This window comes from Lissotriton helveticus, chromosome 7 (assembly GCF_964261635.1).
Source record: "Lissotriton helveticus chromosome 7, aLisHel1.1, whole genome shotgun sequence".
In the NCBI taxonomy this organism is placed as follows: domain Eukaryota; kingdom Metazoa; phylum Chordata; class Amphibia; order Caudata; family Salamandridae; genus Lissotriton; species Lissotriton helveticus.
The window spans coordinates 166,112,165-166,136,163 of NC_136068.1; the positions used below are offsets into that span (position 1 = coordinate 166,112,165).

Sequence of the window (23,999 nt, forward strand, 5' to 3'; positions counted from 1 at the left end):
TAAATTTGGATACAGGAACTTAAATTATCCCCACTGTGATTTTAAGGTTCCTAACCATGACTTAGTGCCTGCAACCTATAGCAAGTTGTCCTATTACACACGCTACGAATCAGCGATCCCTTTCCCTAGCCCCATGGTTTAATGACGCGTTGCGCAAAAATAAACGTAACTGTAAACATGTGTAAAGAGTTTGGTGGAAGACCTACTGCGAAAAAGATTAACAGAAATTTAGATTGGCTCTAAAAGCTTATCATAAAAACTGCAACACTACCAAAGGCACATCCTATTTAGAAAAAAAAATAACCTAGTACAAAACTGCCCAAAACCCCGTTTTGAAGTGGTAAAAACATTATTAGGTCCCACCAGTTTCTCCCCTTCTGTAGCTCTTTCTCAGCCTAAGAATGACGAACTAGTGGGCTTTTTTTTTTTTTTGAGGTGGCCTGTATTCAGGCTTCACTTTTCTATCCCTGACCGTGGCTACCCTTAATCGCGAAGAGAGTTAAATATTACCTGCGCAGCATCTGTTAGCTCGCAACTGCAAATAACTGAGGAGACTACCCCCAGCGCTGTTCCGCTTTGCTCTCCGAATACTTTCCTGAATATGGATCTCTCGACTTTTACAATGCTTCTCAACTCCATCAAATCAAGATCACTGTTAGATTAATTTCCCTCTTCACTTTTTATCGAATTAGGCCCGCAATTTCTGGAAACACTAACTCAACATCTGAATGCCTAACTTCTAGAAGGTCGGGTTCCCAAGGCTTGGAAACATACAATCGTAATGCCTTTGCAGAAAAAAACGAATCTTGGCCTTCTTAATTGGTTTAACTACAGGCCAGTCTCGCTCCTGCCTATATTGGCCAAAAACCCTTAAATATACGTAAATTAACAATTTATGGCATTTATCCAATCAAATGGTCTTTGCCACCCCTGTCAATCTGGTTTCAGAGCAGGCTTCAGCACGGAGTCAGCTATACTTGGCATCAGTGAATCATTAAGGCTACAGTTAAAAAATGACGGATAATGGCGGTACTGTTGCCTGGATTCTTCTAGATTTTAGTGCTGTGTTTCACACGGTAAAATAAAGCACATGCCTCCAAATATTTTAAGGAGATGGGTGTGCCTGGTAAGTGTCTGACCTAGTTAAGTTCTTTCCTGCAGGACTGCTTCTTTCAGGTACATACTCAACAGCATTGCTCACCTGACATACCACAGGATTCTACACTTAGTTCGACCCTATTTCATATCTAGGTGCGGCTACTGGTGGATATTCTGGAGATCTGAGGTCGTAAGCTCTTCTCATATGCAAAGGACATCTGGACTGTTGTTTCCCTGTCACCTCAGGAGAATAGCAGTGCCACCGCTTTAAATATTTGCCTTAGGAAAGTGGTGGCATAGATGAACTATAACTCCCTCAAACTGAAATCGGATAAGACAGATTCTGTTGGTGGACAATCAATCTCATCTCTGGGGGCCCCATCTGTGGCCTGAGGTTCTTGGTGCAAAAAGCTCTCATGAACTAGGGTTGCATCTACCTGCTTTGGAATTCAAAGATGACTAAAGAAAATACTTGGATGCCTTCCTGCCTTTGCCCAGAGAACAGCGACATAGGCATTGATTATCTCCAGACTGGACTACGGCAATATTCTCTATCTGGGTGTTCCCAAGGCTTCACTTAAGCAGCTTCAGGTAGTTCAAAATGTGGATGCAAGACTTTTTACTCTACCTCTCTAAATATGCATAAAACATACAAATGGTTCTGCACACAATAATGTAGTTGAGCTATATACTACAAAAGTCTTAATATGCATACAGAAGGATTTCGGATTCCACGATATATCTTATCCCAAGATTGTTTCTTTATTGTGTTTGTACAAAGATAAAATCCAATAGCTGACACGTTTCGTCCCGAAAGGTCTTCCGGGCTCCACAATATGAAAGCAGCTTATTCTAATCAAAATTTCATTAACAGTAACTTTGTTCCAATAGATACATAGATATGATGTTATTCTGTCTCGATTATAGCTTGATAACCAAGGGCTGTCAGTTCAATGACGCGTCTGCGTCAAGCATCTATTGGAACAGAATTACTGTTAATGAAATTTGGATTGGAATAAGATGCTTTCATATTGTGATGCTTTCATATTGTGAAGCCCTGAAGAAGTCCCTTTCCGGATGAAACGCGTCGGCTATTGGATTTTATCTTTGTAAAAACACAATAAAGAAACAATCTTGGAATAAGATACATCATGGAATCTGAAATCCTTCTGTATACATATTAAGACTGTTTTCTGTTTCAGTATATAGCTCAATTACATTATTGTGGGCGGAACCATTTGTATGTTTTATGTTTATTTTGATCTTTACCAATTGTGGAGTAGAGAGGGGTGTGCTCCTTGGTTTCCTGCACCATTCTAGACTGTCCACACAACAGATTGACAAGTGCGGATTGCTTTAGCCTCAACCCTCTGGTCGCTAGTATTCACTCTCTACATACACGTCTGCAACTAGAATTCTTTAAGATCTCCACTGGCTTCCAATTAAGAAGTGAATCCACTTCAAAGCCCTGTGCTATACATATAAACTACTGTGAAACACAGGTCCCCATTATCAGAGATCTCTGGTGTCGCCCCGCAGTCAAATCATCCTCTGCACTTAGGCAATTTGGATCTTCCTGCAGTCTCCAGAGTGAGGACTACCCATCAAGGGGTGGGGCTTTTCCTACCTGGGTCCCGGGCTGTGGAACTCGTTACCATCTTTTATGAGATCTCGTTGATCTCTCTTAGTGTTTCCTAAGTTGTTTAAGACATGGCTGCTCTGAATCTGTGTGCGTTGTTAATCTTATTAATTTACCATGAGGGGCTCAGCACTGAGAAATACTTTTTGGGTAGCTATGCGCTTTACAAAACTGCTCTAATAATAGAGAAGCACACAAGAGCAGAACTGACAGGAACACCAAGCACAACCTGGTTTGGATTATAAAAGTAGAACATTTTGAGTGACCCGTTTCAAGGAGAACCTATGGTCTTCTAAATATATGGGGTTGTGGGTTTCCTGCATGGCCCATTGTAGTTTTCCCTATGTTAGGAGAATGGTGCACGTTGTAGGCCTCATTTTCCTTTGCACACGTTACTACATAAACAGGTTTGCTTTTCTGCCACATTGTACTTTCACACGGAACCTGCAAATGTTTTTGCGGTCTGTTCTTTTCCTGGGATTTAGTCTGAACACTAAAGACAAGGTCAAACAACAATTTCTCTTATTATTCCATTTGGCCAGGCATTAGCATCTAAACATAACAAAAGAATGCAGCTGTTGTTTATGTGCACACATGTCCTATCATATAGATGAGCACATGAGCAAAAAAACAGACACAGGGAACAAGAGTTTTGAGACAAGAGCACGGAGTCTGCCGTGAGGTAGAGCGATTCAGCTGTGTATGCTAAGGCACAAGGTCTGCCAGTAATCCCAGAGATCTTTGATATATAATCATTTAGCTTCATTATCAAGGGTAAGGGAGGTTTAGGTTAATCTGTTCTATAAAATGACAGGTCCTTTTATGATATATGGATTATTAACTATGCTAACAGTATTTTTAGTATACATTTATTTTCTAACTGTGGCCTGTATACTGCATTTCAGAGCACAATAGTTTAAATAAATATTCTAAATATCCTTCATGTATTTTGGTTACCTTATTGTAGGCGAGTACGAGTGAGAAAGCGAAAGGGTGTATCCTGTTATCACAATCCCGGAGAGGTTCGAGAGTGTTGTGTTCTGGTATGGTTAGGAGGGAAAGTGTGGCACTATAGCTAGTCGGACTCAGGCTCACGGATACTGAGGTGGTATGGGGACTCATTCCCTACATACTGATGTTCTATGGTCCCAAGCATGGTTCCGTTACAGAGCAGAATCTCTGCCTTAATGGAAGAGTCGAGTCACAGAACGGGGAAGAAGCAGAGGGCTCATAGAACAGGGAAGAAGCAGAGGGATCTATTGACCCATGCTACAAAACAAACACTACAGATAAGAACGATAAGCACAGAAATGGATAGCTTCAGTGTAGGTGGGTTTTGGAGGGAGGCCAAGGAGAAGGCAGTGCCCCACTGGCTCCCAAATCATTAAAAGACCTTATTACAGAACATTTGACCTAAACATAAGACGCTGTTTTTTTGGGAGGCATCTGTATGTGCATCCCTTTGATGATCTCTAATGAAAAAATGCCAGACAAGTGGAAAAACAGAATGAATGAGTAATGAGATGCACACGGACATCTGCAGCAAATGGAGCTAGATCCCTCCTTTTGCTGAGATGAAGGCAATCAATGGAGGTGTGGAAAAGAGAGAAACAGACAAAAAGTACATGGAAACAAGTAAAATTCAGTCCTGTGAGAGCTTAAAGAAGAAATTTTCCAGTTGATTTAAGGGCAATCGCACACCTGGTAAACGGGGGTAGGTGATGTGAGACTGCAGGTAGGTGCAACCCGGTTAACCCTCCTGAGTATGAGGGTGACAAATATGCTAAGACTAGCGTTATCCCTTCTAGTGGCAACGTCCCCAGGGTGCACTCATCAAATAATTTCAATAACTTTCAAACAATTGTTCTGTGTATATTCTTCAATAAATGTATTCAAATCTTTTCATCGTCGACAATGATTGTTTTCATCATGTTTTTTATATATGGCATGCCCTATGCATTTCGGGCCTTGCCCTTCGTCAGGGGCCTTATTATGCTTTTCTTTTTATGTGTTGGTTTGTAGGTTCAGTGAAGGCAACTGGGTGTGGCTTAGTATCAAGAATATAGGTCATGATTGATGATGGGGTGATACTCCACAATAAAAAAAGTTACATGAAGTGAACAATGTATTTGGAGCACAAATCATAACACGTTCAACGAAGTCCTAATATGACGAGGTGTAACAAAAATTTAAAAAATGCTATCTTAGCAAGAAAGATGCAGAGGCTTCTTTGAGATGGATGGCAGCTCGTGGTTGACAAAGACTCCAGTGAATGGATGCCCCTCGATATGAAGCCTGTAACAGAGAAGTAATTATTGGCAGTGCTTATTGCTCATTTGGATGTTAAGACAAGGAGTGTGATCAAAGTATTTTTGAAGTTGAATCCATGAAGGATTTCCATGAGAAAAGATGTTCTTTTACCTATTAAAGCGGTAATTTTGTTTGACTAAACATTCTAGAGCTCTCCCATTTTATACAATGTCAACCTGAGGTTATAAAAGAACCCGGCAGGGAAATTTTTGAAGCAACTGTATGGAGCACTTCAAGGTTGCATAAATCTCTTTTTTATTATAAGTAAATGATTATTTTTTCACTCATATTTAAGAAAAAAAGGGACTAGATGGTTTATACACAACAATTATGAATTGTTAGCTTTCCTTAATGCAACATGGAAAGATTTCTCAAAATCTTTTTTTTTCGTAAGCAAACATTGCAATAAGTTGATCCTCTGGTGACAAGCAAGACTCAAGAACTGTGCCCTCACAATAGATGCATACCTTGTTTTAGTTCCATCAGTCAAAAGGTATGGCGAGTAAGAAAGCTGTCCTATATTTTAATTCTGCAGACCAAAGTTATAACTTCAATTCAAGTAAACCAAATATTACTATTGAAATATTAAGGTTGTTATCTATAAGCCTACAACTGTACTCAAAAACATGGATCACAAAGAAGGTAGGATAATGCTGTGGGGTAACTGTAGACGTGAAGGCAGCTGAATACTAAGAAGAGGGTAACACAAGGCTGTGTGCTAGCAGCACTGTTTAATTAGTGATTAGTCTGTAACTATAGGTATTAGCATGGCAAACTTATTACTTCGAGCAAGACAGCACATGACAGCCTCGAAAGTGCGTTCCACAAAAATAAAAAACATATTTGGTTCCGTAATGGCCGCCTCAAGTCCAGTGGGGCAAAGCATTATTTTTGCTGCCCATGTCTGGAACCATACTTTAGCTTTAAAACAGACTCAGTTTACAAAAATGGTAAAGCCGGTGCATTTTTTAAATCATTTGCTTTGGCAACACAGATACCAATTGAATATTTACTATAAATAGGAGCACATCCACTCTGAGCCTACTTCTGAATTTTCTGCTTAAAAAACATTACTTACATTAAATATGTCAAAAAGACAATACCTTGATGATTTGTAACTGCACACCCTCATCAGTTTGTGGGCCTTGAAAGCAGTTACAAACAGTCTCTACTATACGATCGATGAGACGTTTTCCAGGACTACCGCTGTCAGGTGCATTTCCTGTGATATGGCCGTAAGCTATTAATTTCTAAGGACAAAGGAGGAGGAATAAAGTTAAACAGTGCAAAAATAATATTGTCCAGACCAAAACAAGAAAAACGTACCCATGCAGAATATGATGCCATGTACTGTTAGGGCAGGGCAACATGACACTGGAAAAAATATGTTCAAACTACTATAATTAGTGTTAATGTAATCATATAGAGCTTACTACCCTTGACGAGGTGTTGAAGCGCTTTTCAGCTAGTGACACGCTACTCCAGAACCCAAGGTGGACCGGTGGTGGATTAGTAGAGGGAACAGTACCCATGCAGAATATGATGCCATGTACTGTTAGGGCAGGGCAACATGACACTGGAAAAAATATGTTCAAACTACTATAATTAGTGTTAATGTAATCATATAGAGCTTACTACCCTTGACGAGGTGTTGAAGCGCTTTTCAGCTAGTGACACGCTACTCCAGAACCCAAGGTGGACCGGTGGTGGATTAGTAGAGGGAACATATAAATGATATTGGGAGTGGGAGACCTGTGCACCTGTTAATTGGATGAATAGGATAACGTGGGGAAGAGAATTACATTTCAGATAATTAGTCTAACTATGACCGAGTCTTTTCTGAATTGCCTATTAGGAAATATTTCAAACCTGTGCCCGATACACAAACTGCTGAAATGATGGGGAATTTTTCAAATCCACTCAAATTTTAGACATTGCATAATAGCTCAAGCCATAAACGTTCTGCACAGCATGGTTTTAAAAACATGATCAACAATTAGACTTTTCAAAACCAATAAAGTTACTCTTAGAAAATAAACCTGATGAATACATCAGAGTTTCATCATTAAAGATCAGTAGTTAGGATCCCTCTGACTGAAAGCCCTTTGTTGCTTCCTTCTTTCTTTGAGCAACTAGTCCCTGAGAAAGTCAATAGCTATACCTCTTTCCAAACAACCTAGCTTTGGCTTCTTATAGATGATCAAATTCTAACCTACATCATGTATTACTTTTGTACCATGAGATCTGAAAAAATGTAACCGACATACTTAGAACAATATTGGGGCACATAGCCTGCAGGACAATCACCAATAAAACGATTACACAGCAAGGAGTACGGACACAGCTTTTATATTTACTAAAGTGTCTTCTTTGTTTTGATGATCTTAATAGCCTGGCAGTTGAAAGTTCTGAACCAGGTATCAGCCATCAACATAACAGATTAGGATATCTTTCTGTTCTTTTTCACAAAGGTTGACCGGTCTAGCTTATTGGCCTTTGTAGCTCAAGTAGCGGTATTGCTTATCAGCACTGTCAGTTTGACTGATGGGGACTGTGAAGACTGATGATGTTGATGGAGACATCATACCTATTGCCGGCTTTCTTTAGAAATTGCATTTGCCCCAGCTGGCTAGATTAGGTGGCAAGACCTAAAATTCAGCATGTTTGCAGACAATATTCATAACTGCTTTATATTTGGTTCTTAGTTTAAGGTATTGTCCCTGGTCTGCTTCCAGGAAATTAGTCAAGGGATGCAATTTAACAACAAAAACACTACATTCATCTGTATTGAAAAATCACCTTACTTGGATGGTGCTTCAATACAGCCACTATTCCAGATCAACAACCATAGCATGTCCTCACGGTAAACAATTTAGAGGTCATCTTCGTCCACAAACTACCAAGTATCTCAAAATAACCAGAGAGCAATAATAATACTCTGGTTGATAAGACATTTTCTATCACTGCCAAAATTCAAAGAAAAACAGTTCTCATACCACAGGTGGATATTGCCTGATCTTTGCAACCCTTTACAATCTGTCCTCCATGACACCCAATCTGTATATATTTTTACAAATAACAGATTTGGCTTTCTGCTTTGCACCGTATTTGCTATCTTATAACTATTAATTACATTTTCTATCCCTTTTCCAAAATACTACCTCTTCTTTTGAGTGATTCCAAAGTTCAACTGTACTTCTCTTTTCCCATTGCAGAGAAATTGGGAGGGGGGCTACTGCCAGAAGAGTTATCCAGAACTCAACTACAACATACTTTACACTAGGATGTTATGCATTAGATTTTTACTACTAAATAGACATTTACAGACATTTTCAAGAAAGTTTTCATGTTATTAGGATATTTAGTCTCAATAAATGAATCCATTCATTTAGCAACATGTTTCACATGCTCTTCTTCCAAAACGGTCATGGCATACAGATCACTAATGACAGAAGAAGCATGCACTATATGAATAAAGCAAATAATCTGTCATACCTGTAAACAGTCAAGAGAGGTACTGACGATGCGGGGGGACTTGGATTGGCAGGCGAGTTCAAATGGAATGAAATACTGATCAGCTTCTATGAAGTTTGCTTTTGGTGGTGTTGCAGTGCCTTGTCTGTTCGGAAAGAAAATGTATTATCCACTATGCCACAATCAAATTTTGAACTATATAAAAACAAGAGTGAAAACAAGCAACAAAAAGTAAATTGAGCTTGTGAAATGTTAAACTTTAAGAGGAAGCTTCACCCAGAACCTTTTTTGGGCACTACATGGTCCACTCATCAAAATCTCATAGACATTCAGTTTATTGAACTTCTGTCATTTTTTACCAACTTTAACAGCTGAAAGTTAAGACTTGGATGACGATCTCTTTCCAACTCCTAGATAAGCTCCAATATATTCCACATTGTTTCTGTATGGAAGCCTGCAAGCCCAAGTATTCGTTGAGGTTATTGTTTATCCTACTTATGGCTGAAAACAATATTCCAATTTATACCAACACTGTGGTAGTACAGAAGGCATTAAGCTTTAGATGGAGACATTCCACAGAGCACCCTATGCAATTCGGAATCAGTCTTCAAAACTGGGTTAATACATAATGGCTTACAGCAGGAGATCCCACCTACATCCCAGCATTGTGGTTGTCGTCTAGTGGTTCTTGTATAGATGGATGTGCATGGCAGTGGCAACAAATCTGGCTTTACTAAATTGTACTGGAATGAGGTCTCATCAAGTGGTAAATAGTAGTTTCATTTTAAACCGGTAATACAAACGTTCAAAGAGTACAAGTACTCTATCACAGTAGGATTTGTGAAATTATCCATGTACAAGAAGGATTCTGAAAGCATTCTCTCATGTACAGCAGGCCAACGTCTCTTCAAGTGAGAAGAGGATGGATAAATAAGACAACAATAAAGCATTAAAGAGAGCTCATTCCAATGTTGGTTAAGGTAGGATAACGCTACTGAAATGAAGACAACAGTGTAATTAAATAGACTTGTTGCCTTATCAATTCATAGGGTTCTTTTTTTTTTTTTTACTGGTCTTTATTGAACAATTTTGTCAATTAAACCACCACCCCCTCCCCCCTTAAACCCCGCCATACAGACCATTTTAAATTATTAAACATGTACATCCTCTTGATGAATCTTTATCCAAGTAGTTAAAATAAAGATAAAACAAATTAAACCAGAAATATCGCGTACAGAACAGGAGAGCACGAAAACACGAAGCTGAGAGGAAAAAAGGATTGTTAAGGAGGGAAGAAGAAAAAAAGGGAGAAGAAAGAAGTACAAAACACATTTCTATTGTCATTATTAGACATTTTTACAAAATCGATTATCCCATCCACTGTGTAAGCGGATCCCATATTTCCAGTCCTTTTTTTTTCCTTTTTACCCCCTTCCTACTGAATATTGCTATTTCCACGTTGTATGAAGCTAATAATCGAGCCCGCCATTGATGAAATGAAGGTGGATATGGATCTAACCATGTTGATGTCAAGCAAATTCTAAGTAGGGCCATTGAAATAAACAGAAGGCCCTGAATAGAAGCGGGTCTAGGATCATTATCTACCTCAAGTATTATTTCAGCTGTCGTGATCATAATTCTAGTATTAAAGATCTCTGATAGGAACAAAGAAATTTCTTGTCTGATGGTGTTCAGGGTTTCGCATGTGGCTAACATATGTATCAGGTCCTCCTTGGGCATTGCTCATCGTGGACATAATGTACCTTTACCGGTACACCATTTAGATATTTTTTCAGGGGTGTAGTATTGTTGGAAAAATGTCTTGTAGAATTGGGCTTGAAGTTTAGTGGACATTAATAGGGAAGATGACATTTCGAATGTTTTATGAATTATGGTTGCAGAAATTCCTAATTTAATTTTCCCAGTTAAGGAAGTGTTTCTCAAGATCGTCAGAAAGGCCTGTCGTTAATGTTTTATAGATTTCACCAATTTTAGACTTATCTGCTTGGGCCGTTTCAATTGCCAGAATTTTCCGAAATGCCTCTCTCCCCCCCCCTTTTTTTAAAATATAGTCTCTGACTTGTAGATATTTGTAGAAATCGCGAGATTCAAGTCCAAATTTGATTTTAAGGGATTCAAATGATCGGAAGCCCACGGAATCATACAATAGACCAGCTTGTACTATTCCTGATCTAACCCAGCGCCTCATACAGGAATCTTTGAATATCTCTGGGAGATTACTATTCCCACATAGAGTAGTGTAGTGGGAGAATCTCCCGATCCCTAGAAGTTTTCGAACTTGATTCCAAGCGAAATAAATGCCTTTGAGTGATTGAAGCGTACTTTTTTAAAATGACAATCATATGTTAGCCTCCACAAATGATTACTTGCCTCTCCACCGAGGATAAGTTCCTGTGGCGTTGGAACTGGACTCTCTGAGTTAGTTTTCTGCCTGGGGGTTAAGAGCACTCGACAGAATTTAAGGATAGTGGCCCACCAGATTTAGGCTCACTAAGTTATCTAGATCCGCTGTAATGTTCACACCAAGATATACTGCCTTGTCTACGACCCTTTCATCTGAGTAATTAATCTTGTTGTTGATTATTATCTGGGTTTTGGTTCAGTTTATACCCTGATATTTCCCCAATTCATAGGGTTCTAATGCGCTGGCTGACAATGCAGGTATGATGAGCAAAAAACACTCCCTTTTAATGTTAACGAACCTAAAATTCAAGAGGCTCCATAGTACGACATTTGTTAATGGATTATCAGGAACATTAGTGAGCCATTAGTAGCGAAGAAAGAAGTTTTGATTTTAATAGAGCCTGTAGCAGCTTCTAGGCAGCAGAAACAATATACTTCTTTTGATTCCTACACACATTGCAGTTACTGACGACACTTTATGATAAAGGACGGTCTGCTTACGTGTTTTTGAATAAAGATGTAAGTGATTAATAACTAACATATACACAATCCAGTTGAAAAATATGTTTCATTAAAGAAAAACACAATACAATGAAATAAAGAAAAATAGATTGAAAAACAACCAGGTTACGTCATTTTATTAAAAGTAATTTTATTCTAAGACATTATCTCTTTTTACTCGCACTGCTAAAGGAAAACCTGTCCCCATGCAAAATATACAAAATATTTATATATCACACACACATAATATATAAAGACAGGTTTACATACCTTAAATGAATGCCTAACAAATAAATTATACACGTGTGCCTCAAGTTACTGTATAAATAGAAAAGCTCTATGTCAATGGGCTTCTCACTAGATAAAAAGGATAACTGATCATAGGGACCTTCTTAATCAACAACAGTACCCAAAAGAGGGCAGAGTCAAGTTTAGGCTTGATAATCAAGATCCTTACTTTCTGATCTTTCTGGTGGCTACTGTATCTAACCGCAGATTCTTCGTCTTGTGAATATTCCCCAGGCATCATACTGGCTCTGGAAACTTAAAGTAGTATTGCCAGAAGGTGGTGTTGTGCAGTCCACAACAACTTTATTCTACTCCAGAAATGATGCATATAACCACCAATCATGCATGCAGATATCAGGGGCCGCATTACACATTATCATCTCCCAAGAAATGTATGTTCTTCATCATTGGTTTTAGTTGCTTTTTGCATTTATAGGAGCTGATGTTTTGTTATGAACTGATTTGCCGATTTGTTCTATACATCTGTTCATGACACTTTGCTTATGATTTAACTACTTGATGTTTCCCCTTGAATTTATTTCTGATATATAAAATATAATATATTTTCATACAAATAGAATCTCCCGTGTGCTTTTTCTCTTTGTGATTTTTCTCTTTGTGATTAATATCAATACATATCACTGTTGTCCTATGGACACATTTGAGTTAGATTGTCTATAAAAAAACTCAATGATTTACGCTAACAAATAAACTGAACCAGTTAAACAAAATCCCTTGTAGACAACCCTCACCCTGTATTGTTTCCAACTCATCACAATCATTGTATTGCTGTATGGTTATTTGTTTGTGTTGTTTCTTTTTGTCCTGTGTCTGAATTCGTGTTGTATAGTCATCTGCGTTGTACTTATTTTTGTCTAATTATGTCATGCGCTGGTTCATTATGTTTAGTGGGCTCTTTTCTGTTTTGAATGATTTGTCATTACACATATGAATGTAATTGTCTATATGTACTTTTAAAATAAATAATTCAAAAGATATTGTTGTATTTATGAATATTTATATATTTTTTGATAATAAAAGTTATAAAATACTAATCTGTGGGACAACCATATGTTTATTTTGGTAGTTCTGCTGGCACCACAGATTATATCTCATTCGCCATGTCCCAAAATGTGTGGCTACACCGACCTAGTAGACAGCTCACATTAAAGGACATCGCAGCAAGGCTGGCTGAAAAAAACATAGGCTTGCTAAAAGAGGGAGTGATTGAAAAGCGCTAGGGTTTACCTTACTGGTGGACGCATGTGGATGCGGAGTCAAAACAGATCATGGGTTGCCTCAAGCAGGTCTATAGGGGCAGGCGACTTGTCAGTTAACTGAGGACCAGAGCATCGCTTAGCCCAAGTGCCCTATACTGTGTCAAGTAACAGCTTGACTGAAAGGTAAGACTAGTATCTCAGTGAAAATGTTTTTTTAACCTCCTCAGTGGGAAGGTGAAGGTCGAGGACCTCAGCAGCCCTTTGGATTACTGCCGTGAAGAAAGTAGTCTCCTCTGTTGCTCATCCAGTGGTGAAAACAAACACAGTGTTGGTGAAGTGTCAAATCCATTGGCCTCATATAAATTACACGTACGAGTTGCCTGCCTCTTAAGTATGGGGAAGTTCTTCCCCTTCCCTTTGATTGTCATATACATAAGGCTGGCTCTGATAACAAGCCAAGCCAAACAGCTAGTACAATGTATGTGCGCACTCACGCATAGAGGGACTGTGTGAGTCCAATGGATTCAGTATGGATTGTAGCACATCAAGATCTGGGCATGGTTTCGTTCAAAGTCGACCCAAAACAGGCGTGGATAGGACAAAAGGTTGCATGTTCTCCTCTGGTGCAGGTGCCGGTGTTGATGAACAATAGGCTGGTTTGGGTTTCAGCACAGAGTCAGACAACAGTACAAAAACGGAGATTGGCAAACGCATTGGTGGTAACATGATTTGAGGGTCTTGAAGATCCCTGGGGCCTGAAAGCCCAAAGAGGTGTAGCATGGACTCTTGAAAGGCTTTAATTTGCTGGGAGGTCACAGATGGACACAGGATCTCGGGATGCTTCTGGAACAGAGATGGAATAGTCTCCTTAGTGGCTCATGAAAGAGACCGAGAGGCACAGTGGCCTCCTCGCGCCTTCTCCAAAGAGTGGCAGGATGGAACCAAGTCCTGTGTGGACTTTGTGTTTCTTCTTTGACTTGTCCCAAGACTTCAATTATGAAGAAGATTAGCTTCCGGACAGACTTCTTTGTGATCTTAGATGGCTTTCTGGATTGTCTGGGTGCAGTAGTCACAGGCCTTCGAGTTGAGCAACAAACCCAAGCACCAAAGGGACACCTCATGGGGATCTGTCAAAGACATCTGTTTGTGACAGTTCCTACAAGTCTTAAACCCTATAGTCTTAGGGTCTAACAACCCTTACACACTGGAAGTACGAATTACTTACCTTCAGTAATGATGTATCTGGTAGAGACGATTCTAGCTGCAGATTCTTCACGTAGAATTATCCCCAGGCGTGAGACTGGATCCGTAAACTTTTTTTGCCACAGCATCCCTGCGTGCCGGGGGACGGCACCATGTGACTTTGCGCGATGTCCTCCGCGTCCGTGACGTCAGCGAGGACACATAAATCCCACCCCGGCGCGCCTACGTCAGTTTTCTTCAAGGATTCTTTCCACGCCACAACGCGGAGCCATCATCAGCAACAACTGTGAGAATACAGGAACAGTGTGCGAAAAGCCTCACTAAACAGAAGGGAAGGAAATAATTGTGAGGAACACACCCATCCAGAATAGAGCCCAGCACTTAGGCATCAAGACCTGGACTGAAAGAACAGGGCATCGCTACTGGGAAGCAATCCAGCAAACAAATACAACAGCCTCCCCAGGACAGAAGCAGGTGAAAGTACACATCAGACCAAGAAGGCTGCAGCCACCGGCCGGAACCTAAAGGGACACCAAGGTCAGAGCGTAGAGCAATGCCCAGTCAATCACATACAACACTAGTAGGGATAAGGGGTCCTGAATACCTAAGTCGAGACCAACCAAGGCACCTCGGCCCAAAACTGCCACGGCAGAAACGCCATCAACAAAAGAAGAAGAAGAAATGCGTTACTTACCTGTAACTGCAGTTATCCAGTATTAGTGTCTTTCATAGATTCACATGCCTGAATCATTCCCCGTCGTCGAGACGGGAGCCTCCGGTATATAAAAAGTAATGTCCTAGAGACATACATAGAAAAGAATAGGCCCAAAGGTCTCACCTTAGTAGCCTATCCACGTCCTTTTGCAGGAAGGACCAAACAGAGCAGGCCCCAAGGGTCCCACCTTGGTGGCCTATCTGGGTCCTTTTGTAAAAAGGACCAAATAAAGTAAAACAGCCAATCAGCTACTACCTCCTTCTAGAACCTTCCTGCCAGGAGCCCAAGTCTCTCAGATTTTCGTACGCACCAAGCTAGTTAGGCGTAAACTCATTAGAGAGAAAGGTGAGCCCTGCCAGGGGAGGCGGGAGGGTGCATGTGAATCTATGAAAGACACTAATACTGGATAACTGCAGTTACAGGTAAGTAACGCATTTCTTATCCAGTATTTGGGTGTCTTTCATAGATTCACATGCCTGAATCAGAGTAGAGAGCAATACATTATGCACATTCTGTATGAAGATCAGGTATGAACATGTAGATAATACATATCACATGACTATAAAGCACAAATTGCAATAGAATATAAATACAGTAAGAGAATGTGCATACCCGTAAAGGATGGAGGGATGTAGTAGGGCTCACCTCACTGGAATAGATGGCGAAGCACTGCTCGGCCCACTGCTGCATCCTTCATCAGCTCAGTATCCAGGCAGTAGTGCCTGGTGAAGGTGTGCGGGGACTTCCATGTCGCCGCTCTGCAGATGTCCAATATCGGCACTCCAGCGAACAGCGCCGCAGACGTGGACATGGCTCTAGTCGAATGAGCTTTGACTCGTGAGTCTAAAGGCCTTCCGGCCTTGTCGTGACAAAAGGTGATCGCAGAAGAGATCCATCTTGAGATGCTCTGCTTTGTCAGGGGCATGCCCAGCCGTGGTCTACTAAAGGCAATAAAGAGCTGGGATGACTTTCGAAAGTGTTGTGTCTTATCGATGTAGAATTTAAGACATCTCTTTAGATCTAGAGAATGTAGCGTTCTTTCAGCTGCCGTGGTAGGATTGGGAAAGAACGATCTAAGCACCACTGGTTCATTAAGATGGAAGTCCGAGGGGACTTTTGGAATAAAGCGAGGGTTAGTCCTCAGAATGACTCTGTCCTCTCTGAATTGAAGAAAAGGATCCTGGATGGATAGAGCCTGCAATTCACTGACCCTTCTGGCAGAGGTTAGTGCCAGGAGGAGGGCCGTTTTCCAAGAGAGGAACTTGATCTCTGCCTTATGGATGGGTTCGAAGGGATGCTTCATTAGTTGATGAAGAACCACATTGAGGTGCCACGATGGAGGAATAGGCCGTGGTCGTGAAAAGGACCTGAATAGACCTTTTAGGAATTGTTTGATGAGCCTGTCCGCCCACAAAGATGGGCCTGCAGCCGTCCTTGTGAACCTTGAAATCGCCGCTAGATGCACTTTGATGGATGTATGCGCAAGGCCTGATTGCGCAAGGTGTAACAGATATGGTAGCAGCTGCTGTGGAGTGGCATGGAAGGGGTGCAAGCCTTGATCCACACACCAGGAACAGAATCGCTTCCATTTTAGTGCGTAGGTTTTGTTAGTGCTGACATCGTGATCAGGGCCGGAAACTGCTGCAGGCGAAGAGGGGGCCGGGCAGAGAGGCGATGAAGCTCCGTGAACCAGTGCTGCCTCGGCCAGGACGGAGCAATGAGTATCATAGTGCAGGGTTCCGATTTCATCTTCCTGAGAACCCTGGGTATCAGTGGGAATGGCGGAAAGGCGTACGCAAAGACGTTGCGCCATGCGATGGAAAATGCATTCCCGAGGGTTCCCGAGTGGTGATGCCTGCTTGCGAAGCTTGGGCATTTGGCGTTCTCTCTGGTGGCAAAGAGGTCTATGTTCGGGGTGCCCCACTCCTGGAAGATACGGTCCAGCACCTCCATGTCCAGTTCCCATTCGTGGGAAGGAGACTGCTCCCTGCTCAGTGCGTCCGCCAAGACGTTGTCCTTGCCCGGGACGTACTCCGCTTTCAACGCTATTCCATGTTCCAGAAGCCAGTTCCAGATTCTTTGCGATTCTCGAGATAACGAGATGGAACGCGTCCCCCCCTGTTTGTTCAGGTAGTGCATCGTCGTGGTGTTGTCCGTCCTGACGAGCACTGGGGAGTGACGAATGCGTGGAAGAAACGCCTGTAGAGCTAGGAAAACCGCCCGTAACTCCAACAGATTGATATGGAGCTTGGTTTCCTGTGTCGTCCATTTGCCGTTGATCTGGAGTTCCTGGAGGACTGCTCCCCAGCCTTCCAGGGACGCATCCGTAGTTATTACGTGTGGCTCTGCTGGGAGCAGGAACGGCAGACCCTTTGACAGATGGTGGAGAGATGTCCACCATTGCAAATGGTTGATAATGTGTTGAGTGACTCGAATGCGGTCCTCGAAAGAACCTGTGGCTTGAGTCCATTGATTTGTCAGTGCCTCCTGAAGTGGACGCATTTTCAGGCGGCAGTGTGGAATGAGCAGTATGCATGAAGACATCATGCCAAGGAGGGACTTGAACGTGCGGACCGGAAGAGTCTTCCGCGAAGCCACTGCCTTGGCCAAGGAGATGAGTTTGATTTTTCTCTCCTGAGAGGGGAAAGCCTTGACACGGTCCGTGTCCAGAGTCGCTCCAAGGAACGTGATGACCTTGGTGGGTTCCAGAGTTGACTTTGCGGTGTTGAGGGTCAGTCCTAGGCGGTGGAAAATATCCAGACAGGCGCTGGAGGATGAGGCTGCGGCGGCCGCCGTCGGTGCCTTCACCAGCCAGTCGTCCAGGTATGGAAACACCTGGTGGCCTTGTTGACGAAGAAATGCTGCCACTGGTGATAGGCATTTGGTAAAGATCCTCGGGGCCGATTTGAGGCCAAATGGAAGGACCCGAAATTGGTAGTGCTGTCCTGCCACCGCAAACCTGAGGAACTTCCTGTGCCCTTTGAGAATAGGTATATGGTAGTAGGCGTCCTGGAGGTCTAAGGTCGTCATGTAGTCCCCTTTCTCCAGAAGACCAAGGATTTCTTGCAGAGTCACCATACGAAACGATTGTTTCTTTAGGAACACGTTGAGTGCCCTGAGATCCAGGATTGGTCGCCATTTCTTTCCTCTTTGGTGGATTAGGAAGAAGTGAGAGTAGAAACCCTGATTCTTGTGGGCCCGTGGAACTCTATCGCTCCCTTCTGCAGCATGGAAGTTATTTCCTGAAGAAGTAATCGTAGGTGCCTGTGTGATCGCTGGCACGGTGGCGTTGTTGGGGGGATAGAGGTGAATTCTAGGGAATGTCCAAATCGAATGAGTTGGAGTACCCACCGATCCGTTGTTATAGTTTGCCAATTGTGATGGAAGTATTTCAGTTTCCCTCCAAGTCTTAAAGAATGTAGTGGTGGAGGGGCTAGCGAGGGAGACAAGTCATTGTCGGTTGCCAGCAGGTCGTTTTTGGCCTCTTCCTCGGTAATTGGACTTGCCGTAGGAAGACTGTCGTCCTTGTTGAGGTTGTCGCTGTTGAAACTGCGGCTTAGACTGTGAATATGTGTATGAAGACCGATTCTGATAGGAACCTTTGTATGCAGGTTGGCCTCTTCCCCGGTTGCCACGAAAGGACTGGGTCCGGAATTGTAAAGTACCCAGAGCCTTGGCAGTATCCGTGTCCTTTTTTATGGTGGTATGGGCCGCGTCAATCTGTTCCCCAAACAGGTGCTGGCCATCGTAAGGCATATCTAATATCCTGGTTTGCACCTCCTGGCGGAAAGTGGTGGCCTTGAGCCAACCCTGTCGCCTCAGGACTGCAGCCCCTGCCAGTTGCCGGAAACCAGTCATGGCGGCATCAATGGCACAATCGATGAGTTCTGAGGCAGAGGTCTGTCCTTCCAAGAGAAGTGAATGTGCCTCCTCTCTGACATCCTCCGGCAGATTTGAAAGATAGGGTGCAATGTCCGCCCAGAGTTGGCGATTGTAACGGCCCAGTAGGGCTATTGAATTAGCCACTTTGACCGTCATGGCCGAAGTGGTAGTAAAGCGTTTGCCAACGGCATCCAGTTTCCTGCCCTCCGTATCAGGTGGCGTCGATAGAGGCGAGGCTGGATTTCGTGAGTTCTTCTGCGCCGCTTGAGTCACCACGGAATCTGGTTTGGGGTGACCTGTCAGGCATGCCGGTGCCGTGGAGGTGGCCTTGTATTTCTTATCAAGCCTGGGCACCACCACCTGTATAGAAGCAGGTGTTTGCATGATTTGTTTGCCCTGCTTCCAGATATAGTCAATTATGGGGATTGATCTTGAAGTCTTCCTAGTGGGCTCCTTGAAGTCATAAAGGAAGCATTCTGTTTCCTGAGTTTCCATGGACATATGGAACCTCTTGGCAGCCCGCTCAATGATGTTGTGGAATCCACCGATGTCTGCGGGTGGAGACTCCGAGGTCTGTGGATCCGGAGAGGCTGGAGAATGTGCCACATAATCTTGGTCTGCATCCGGGTCCGACTGGTCGTCATCGACTTCACCTTCCTCCTGTTCCCTCTCCTCTTCGTCAGATGAGGGAGCGTCCTGAATTGGTACCTGTGTCTTTGCAATGACCAGGGGAGTTGGTCTATGGCGAGATGAAGGAGCTGGCGCCTGTGCTGCTGGAAGTGCTGGCGCAGAGTGTTTCTCCGGGAACCTTTCCTTATAATCCTGGATGAGGAATTGAAGGTCCGAGACGATGGATGCGGGGCGACACACCATAGGAGTTACCAGTGTCTGGGATGGAGGTTGGACCTGTTGTTGTAGAAGGTCTTCCTCCTCTTCCGGCTCCTCGTCTGTGGTTTGGCATTTCAGGACTAGGTCCGATGGACTAGTAGCCTGCGTAAAGGAGTCCTCGTCCGACTCCTGACCTTGTAGTAGACAGGCCGGAGGAAGTTGTTGTATCCTACCGGGCGAGGTCTGCTGCGGCGTAATAGGTCGTTTAGTAATTTTCACTGTGACATGGCTCACTTGCGGTGGAAAGGCATCCATGGCGTGGGATAGGAGTGCAGACTCCTTCCAGGGTCCTGTCGACGTCGACGCTGGAAGCGACGGTGTCGTGGTAGGTATTTTCGTCGACGGTAATTTAGTCGTCGTCGTCGACGGTGGCTGCGACGACGGTGTCTTCTTCGACGTCATTTTCGTCGACGGTAAAGTCCCCACTGTCGACGGTGTACTCGTCGTCGACGGCTTTCCCACCGTCGACGAGGTAGACTTCGTCGGCGGCGTTGTTCTCGTCGACGGTGTCGTCGTCGTTGGCGTCTTCGACGAAGGTCTCGTCGTCGACGACGATATCTTCGTCGTCGATGGAGTGACCGGGATGGTCGACGGCGTAGGTCTACTCGCCGACGATGAAGGCGTCGTCCTCGTCGTCGAGGAGGAAGCCGATGAGGCCGTCGTCGTCGACGTTGAGACGGTTTTCTGTGCTGAATGCACCATCGACGCTGTCGTCGTCGTCGCCGGGACTAGTGGCTGCTTCCCGGGGACAGGCAGGTCCTTGCCAGACACTGATGGCTTGCCCTCTGAGGACTTTTTAGAAGTCTTCATAGGAGGGGTGTCTGTGGGGATAGGGGAAGAAACCCGTGGCCTCTTCAAGGAAAAATGCGACACTCCAGACACGCTCTCACCTTCGGACTCCAAGTCATCAGTCTTGGTCTTGAGCCTGTTGAGCCACAACAGAAGTCGACCTTCTCGGTCCTTGAGGATCTTGTTGGAGAAGGTCCGACATATTTTGCAGTCCTTTGCCTGGTGGTGAGGGTAGAGGCAATATAAACATGTCTCATGTTTATCCTCAATGTGAAGTCTTTTCTTGCTGCAGGAGGAACAAGCCCGGAAAAGACCCTTCTTCTGACTATCAGACATAACTGTAGAGAATAATTAAAGTGGTTTTTGAAGAAAAAAGAGAAATTCCTGAGGAGAACTCAGGTGGAGACTCCCTAGCACAACGTGCGGTAGAAAATCTGAGAGACTTGGGCTCCTGGCAGGAAGGTTCTAGAAGGAGGTAGTAGCTGATTGGCTGTTTTACTTTATTTGGTCCTTTTTACAAAAGGACCCAGATAGGCCACCAAGGTGGGACCCTTGGGGCCTGCTCGGTTTGGTCCTTCCTGCAAAAGGACGTGGATAGGCTACTAAGGTGAGACCTTTGGGCCTATTCTTTTTTATGTATGTCTCTAGGACATTACTTTTTATATACCGGAGGCTCCCGTCTCGACGACGGGGAATGATTCAGGCATGTGAATCTATGAAAGACACCCAAATACTGGATAAGGAGCAAACCCCACACTGGAGGCCAGAGTGCAGGGGCGCATAAGTGCCTATAAAGTCCAGAATGGAACAACAACCACCACAACAAGGCGAGCATCCCCCGAAGGAGGGGCTACGTGAGACATGCACAAAAGCCAGCTACCTGGAGGCAGGCGAATGCGTAAGATCCACAGGGCCCTCGCAGGACGGGGAGGAAGGGCGGGCCGTGAAGGAATTTGCGGCTAGAATAGTCTCTACCAGATACATCATTACCGAAGGTAAGTAATTCGTACATCTAATAGAGACTACTAGCCGCAGATTCTTTTCATGTAGAATAGATACCCTAGCCATACCCAAGGGGATGGAGGGTCTGCGAGAGGCCCTCCCAGCTCAGGCGAACTCAAGACCCCAACAGGGGGCAAAAACGCCAGGAAATAACCCAGTCCTCCCCAACAGGAAATGAGCCACATGGACAGGGAGAAAAACCCCAAATCCCCCCCCCCCCCCCTCCCCAAACAGACTAGGACCGCAGCGTAGAACACCACTCCACAGGGAGTGTGTCCCCACGACATGCGGCGGCCTGGTCGCCACCAAGCAGGAGAAGGAAGGCCAATACGGAAAAAGGGGCATCAGCCAATGCACCATGGACCTCCACCAGAAGCCCAAGGCACAGGCAAGACGAGAGGAGACTAGCAGTCATTGTACCAGGGACCTCCATCGGAAGCCCCAGGTACAGGCAATACAAAAAGAGGCCAACAACCGATGTACCAGGGACCTCCAGCGGAAGCCCCTGGTACAGGCAAAACGAAGGCATAGGCATCGCGAAAGGAGACTATTAGCCAACGTACCAGGGACCTCCAAAGAAAGCCCCCGGGGCAGGTAATAGAAAAAGAGAACAGCAGTCCATTACCAGGGACCTTCACCGGAGCCTCAAGTACAGATTACGCAAAAAGGAGGCCAAGGAGGAAGAGCAACCCAGAGACTCAAAGGAGAAGAGCCGAAATGAAGGCAAGAGCCCCCCATCGGGAACACACCCGGTAAAGAGGGCAGTTGGACTCGTCCAACTGGACGTCAACAGCCACACCGATCAGCACCTCGATAAGGCGCGTGAAAAGAGGAAACAGTCTCATAAGCTCCTGAAAGCCAGAAGCAGGGGCCCCAGGCTTCACTCCTTGGCCGGACCAGAAGAACCGGCGGATGTCGATGGGTATTTAACCAGTCACTGAACAAGTAGGACGAACAAAGTCGTCAACACAGGGAATAAGCCTTCTGGGCACCAGACAGGGGACCAGGTCAACAGCAAACCAGAGGCAGAACGCTGCCAGACAAATGACCAGGCAAGAGCAAACCAGAGGCAGAACGCCGCCAGACAGAGGACCAGACCAAGAACAAACCAGAGGCAGAACACCGCCCCACGCCGCAGCCGTCCAAGAAACGCACCGGCGGCATACAGCAATACCAAGAAAGGAAAGGAACCCGCAAGGGGAAGACCACCCTTCCTAGCATAAGACAGGCTATCCAATAGCCACAAATAACCCACGTAGGGTAGGACACCGCCCAGGAAGTATTGGAACCACTCTCAGGGAAGAAATCCCGCTTCAGAGAACAAAGTAGAAACCCTGCGGCAAAACTCACAGAAGGCTTAGCAAGCAGCAAAAAAGAACACTCTTGCCAATGGAGGCTGAACCCCAACTAAAGAGGTGGGCCAGTTCAGGGCCTGGAGAGCACAGAATCTCTCACAGAAAATGTAACGTTCACCCCACGCCAGGTTCCAGGAGCAGTTGGATAACACCTCCCACTAAGACCGGGAGGATCAACAAATCACCCACTGAGGAGGAGGAGGAGGAGGACAAAGCCCACCAGAAGACGCTGGATGGCAGATTCCGCCAGAGTATTAAAACAGCAGGGTCCCGTCAAAGGGGAGGGCGACCAGACGCTCCCTAAGATATTCAGGAAAAACAGCCTCGCGTAGCCAAGCATGGCGACGGAGAGCCACAGAAGTAGCCATTGCACGGCCAGTAGCATCGGTGACGTCCAAAGCTGCACGAAGAATAAATGCGGTCAACTCTTTACCATCCAACACAAGGGCCCACAGATCAGTACGGGCACCCTAATGAGAGACACAAGAAAGAAGGGACTCCACCGAACCCCACAGACTAGAAGTAGCCCTGGTCAACACACAAAGTATTAAGCGCTCTCAAGGCAGCACTGGAAGAAGCGAAGACATTACGCCCCCATGAATCTAACCACCAGGCCTCCGGAGACGGAGAGAACAACAATACAGGCAAGCACGGAAAGGCAGTATGCAGTAGAGCGCCTTGAGTAGAAGGGTGGAAAGAAAGACAGACCAGGTCCAGCGGTGCAGAAGCGCCTGAGGCACTGGATCGCCCGTGGCAGGGCGCCCCCAGACCCCCCTAAGAGAATCATGGAGTGACGCCTTAAAAGGAAAAAAACACTCCCAGCCACCAGAGCCCCGGTGGGGAGCCCCCAAGAGGTGGTCTGTAGATAATGGAGTGACAGGCTTACCCATCCTCAAAATACCAGCAGCCGTGGAAATAGCCAGAACAAAGGCAACACTGGCCTCAGAAAGGCGCCTCGGAGGGGAAAGCAATTCCTCCATGGGAGACAATCGCAGACTGAGCCGCCCTTACCCTTTTCCGGGAGGGGGGGCGTGTGGGGTGGGGAGGGGGATGTCGGGCAGCCCCGACACAGTGGATGATCCACCGAGGAATGAGGGACCCAAAGGGCCAAAGGAGGAGAAAATGCCGGTGGCGAAGCCAGTCACGAGCTCAGAATAGAAGGGTTCGAGGATATCGGCCTCGAGGACAGCGAAGAGCCTCCTCTAAAAGAT

General features: G+C 44.7%; 1 protein-coding gene across 1 annotated transcript in view; it reads right to left on the bottom strand.

The window, feature by feature from the left end:
• Window positions 1-23,999, bottom strand: part of ARFGEF2 (ARF guanine nucleotide exchange factor 2) — a 509,782-nt gene that overhangs the window by 379,125 nt on the left and 106,658 nt on the right. Inside the window, exons 3-4 of the mRNA XM_078651859.1 lie at window positions 8,543-8,666; window positions 6,151-6,297 (exon numbers count right to left, since the gene is read on the bottom strand). Of these exons, the coding sequence (XP_078507985.1) occupies window positions 6,151-6,297; window positions 8,543-8,666 (271 nt within the window). The remainder of the gene's footprint in view (window positions 1-6,150; window positions 6,298-8,542; window positions 8,667-23,999) is intronic.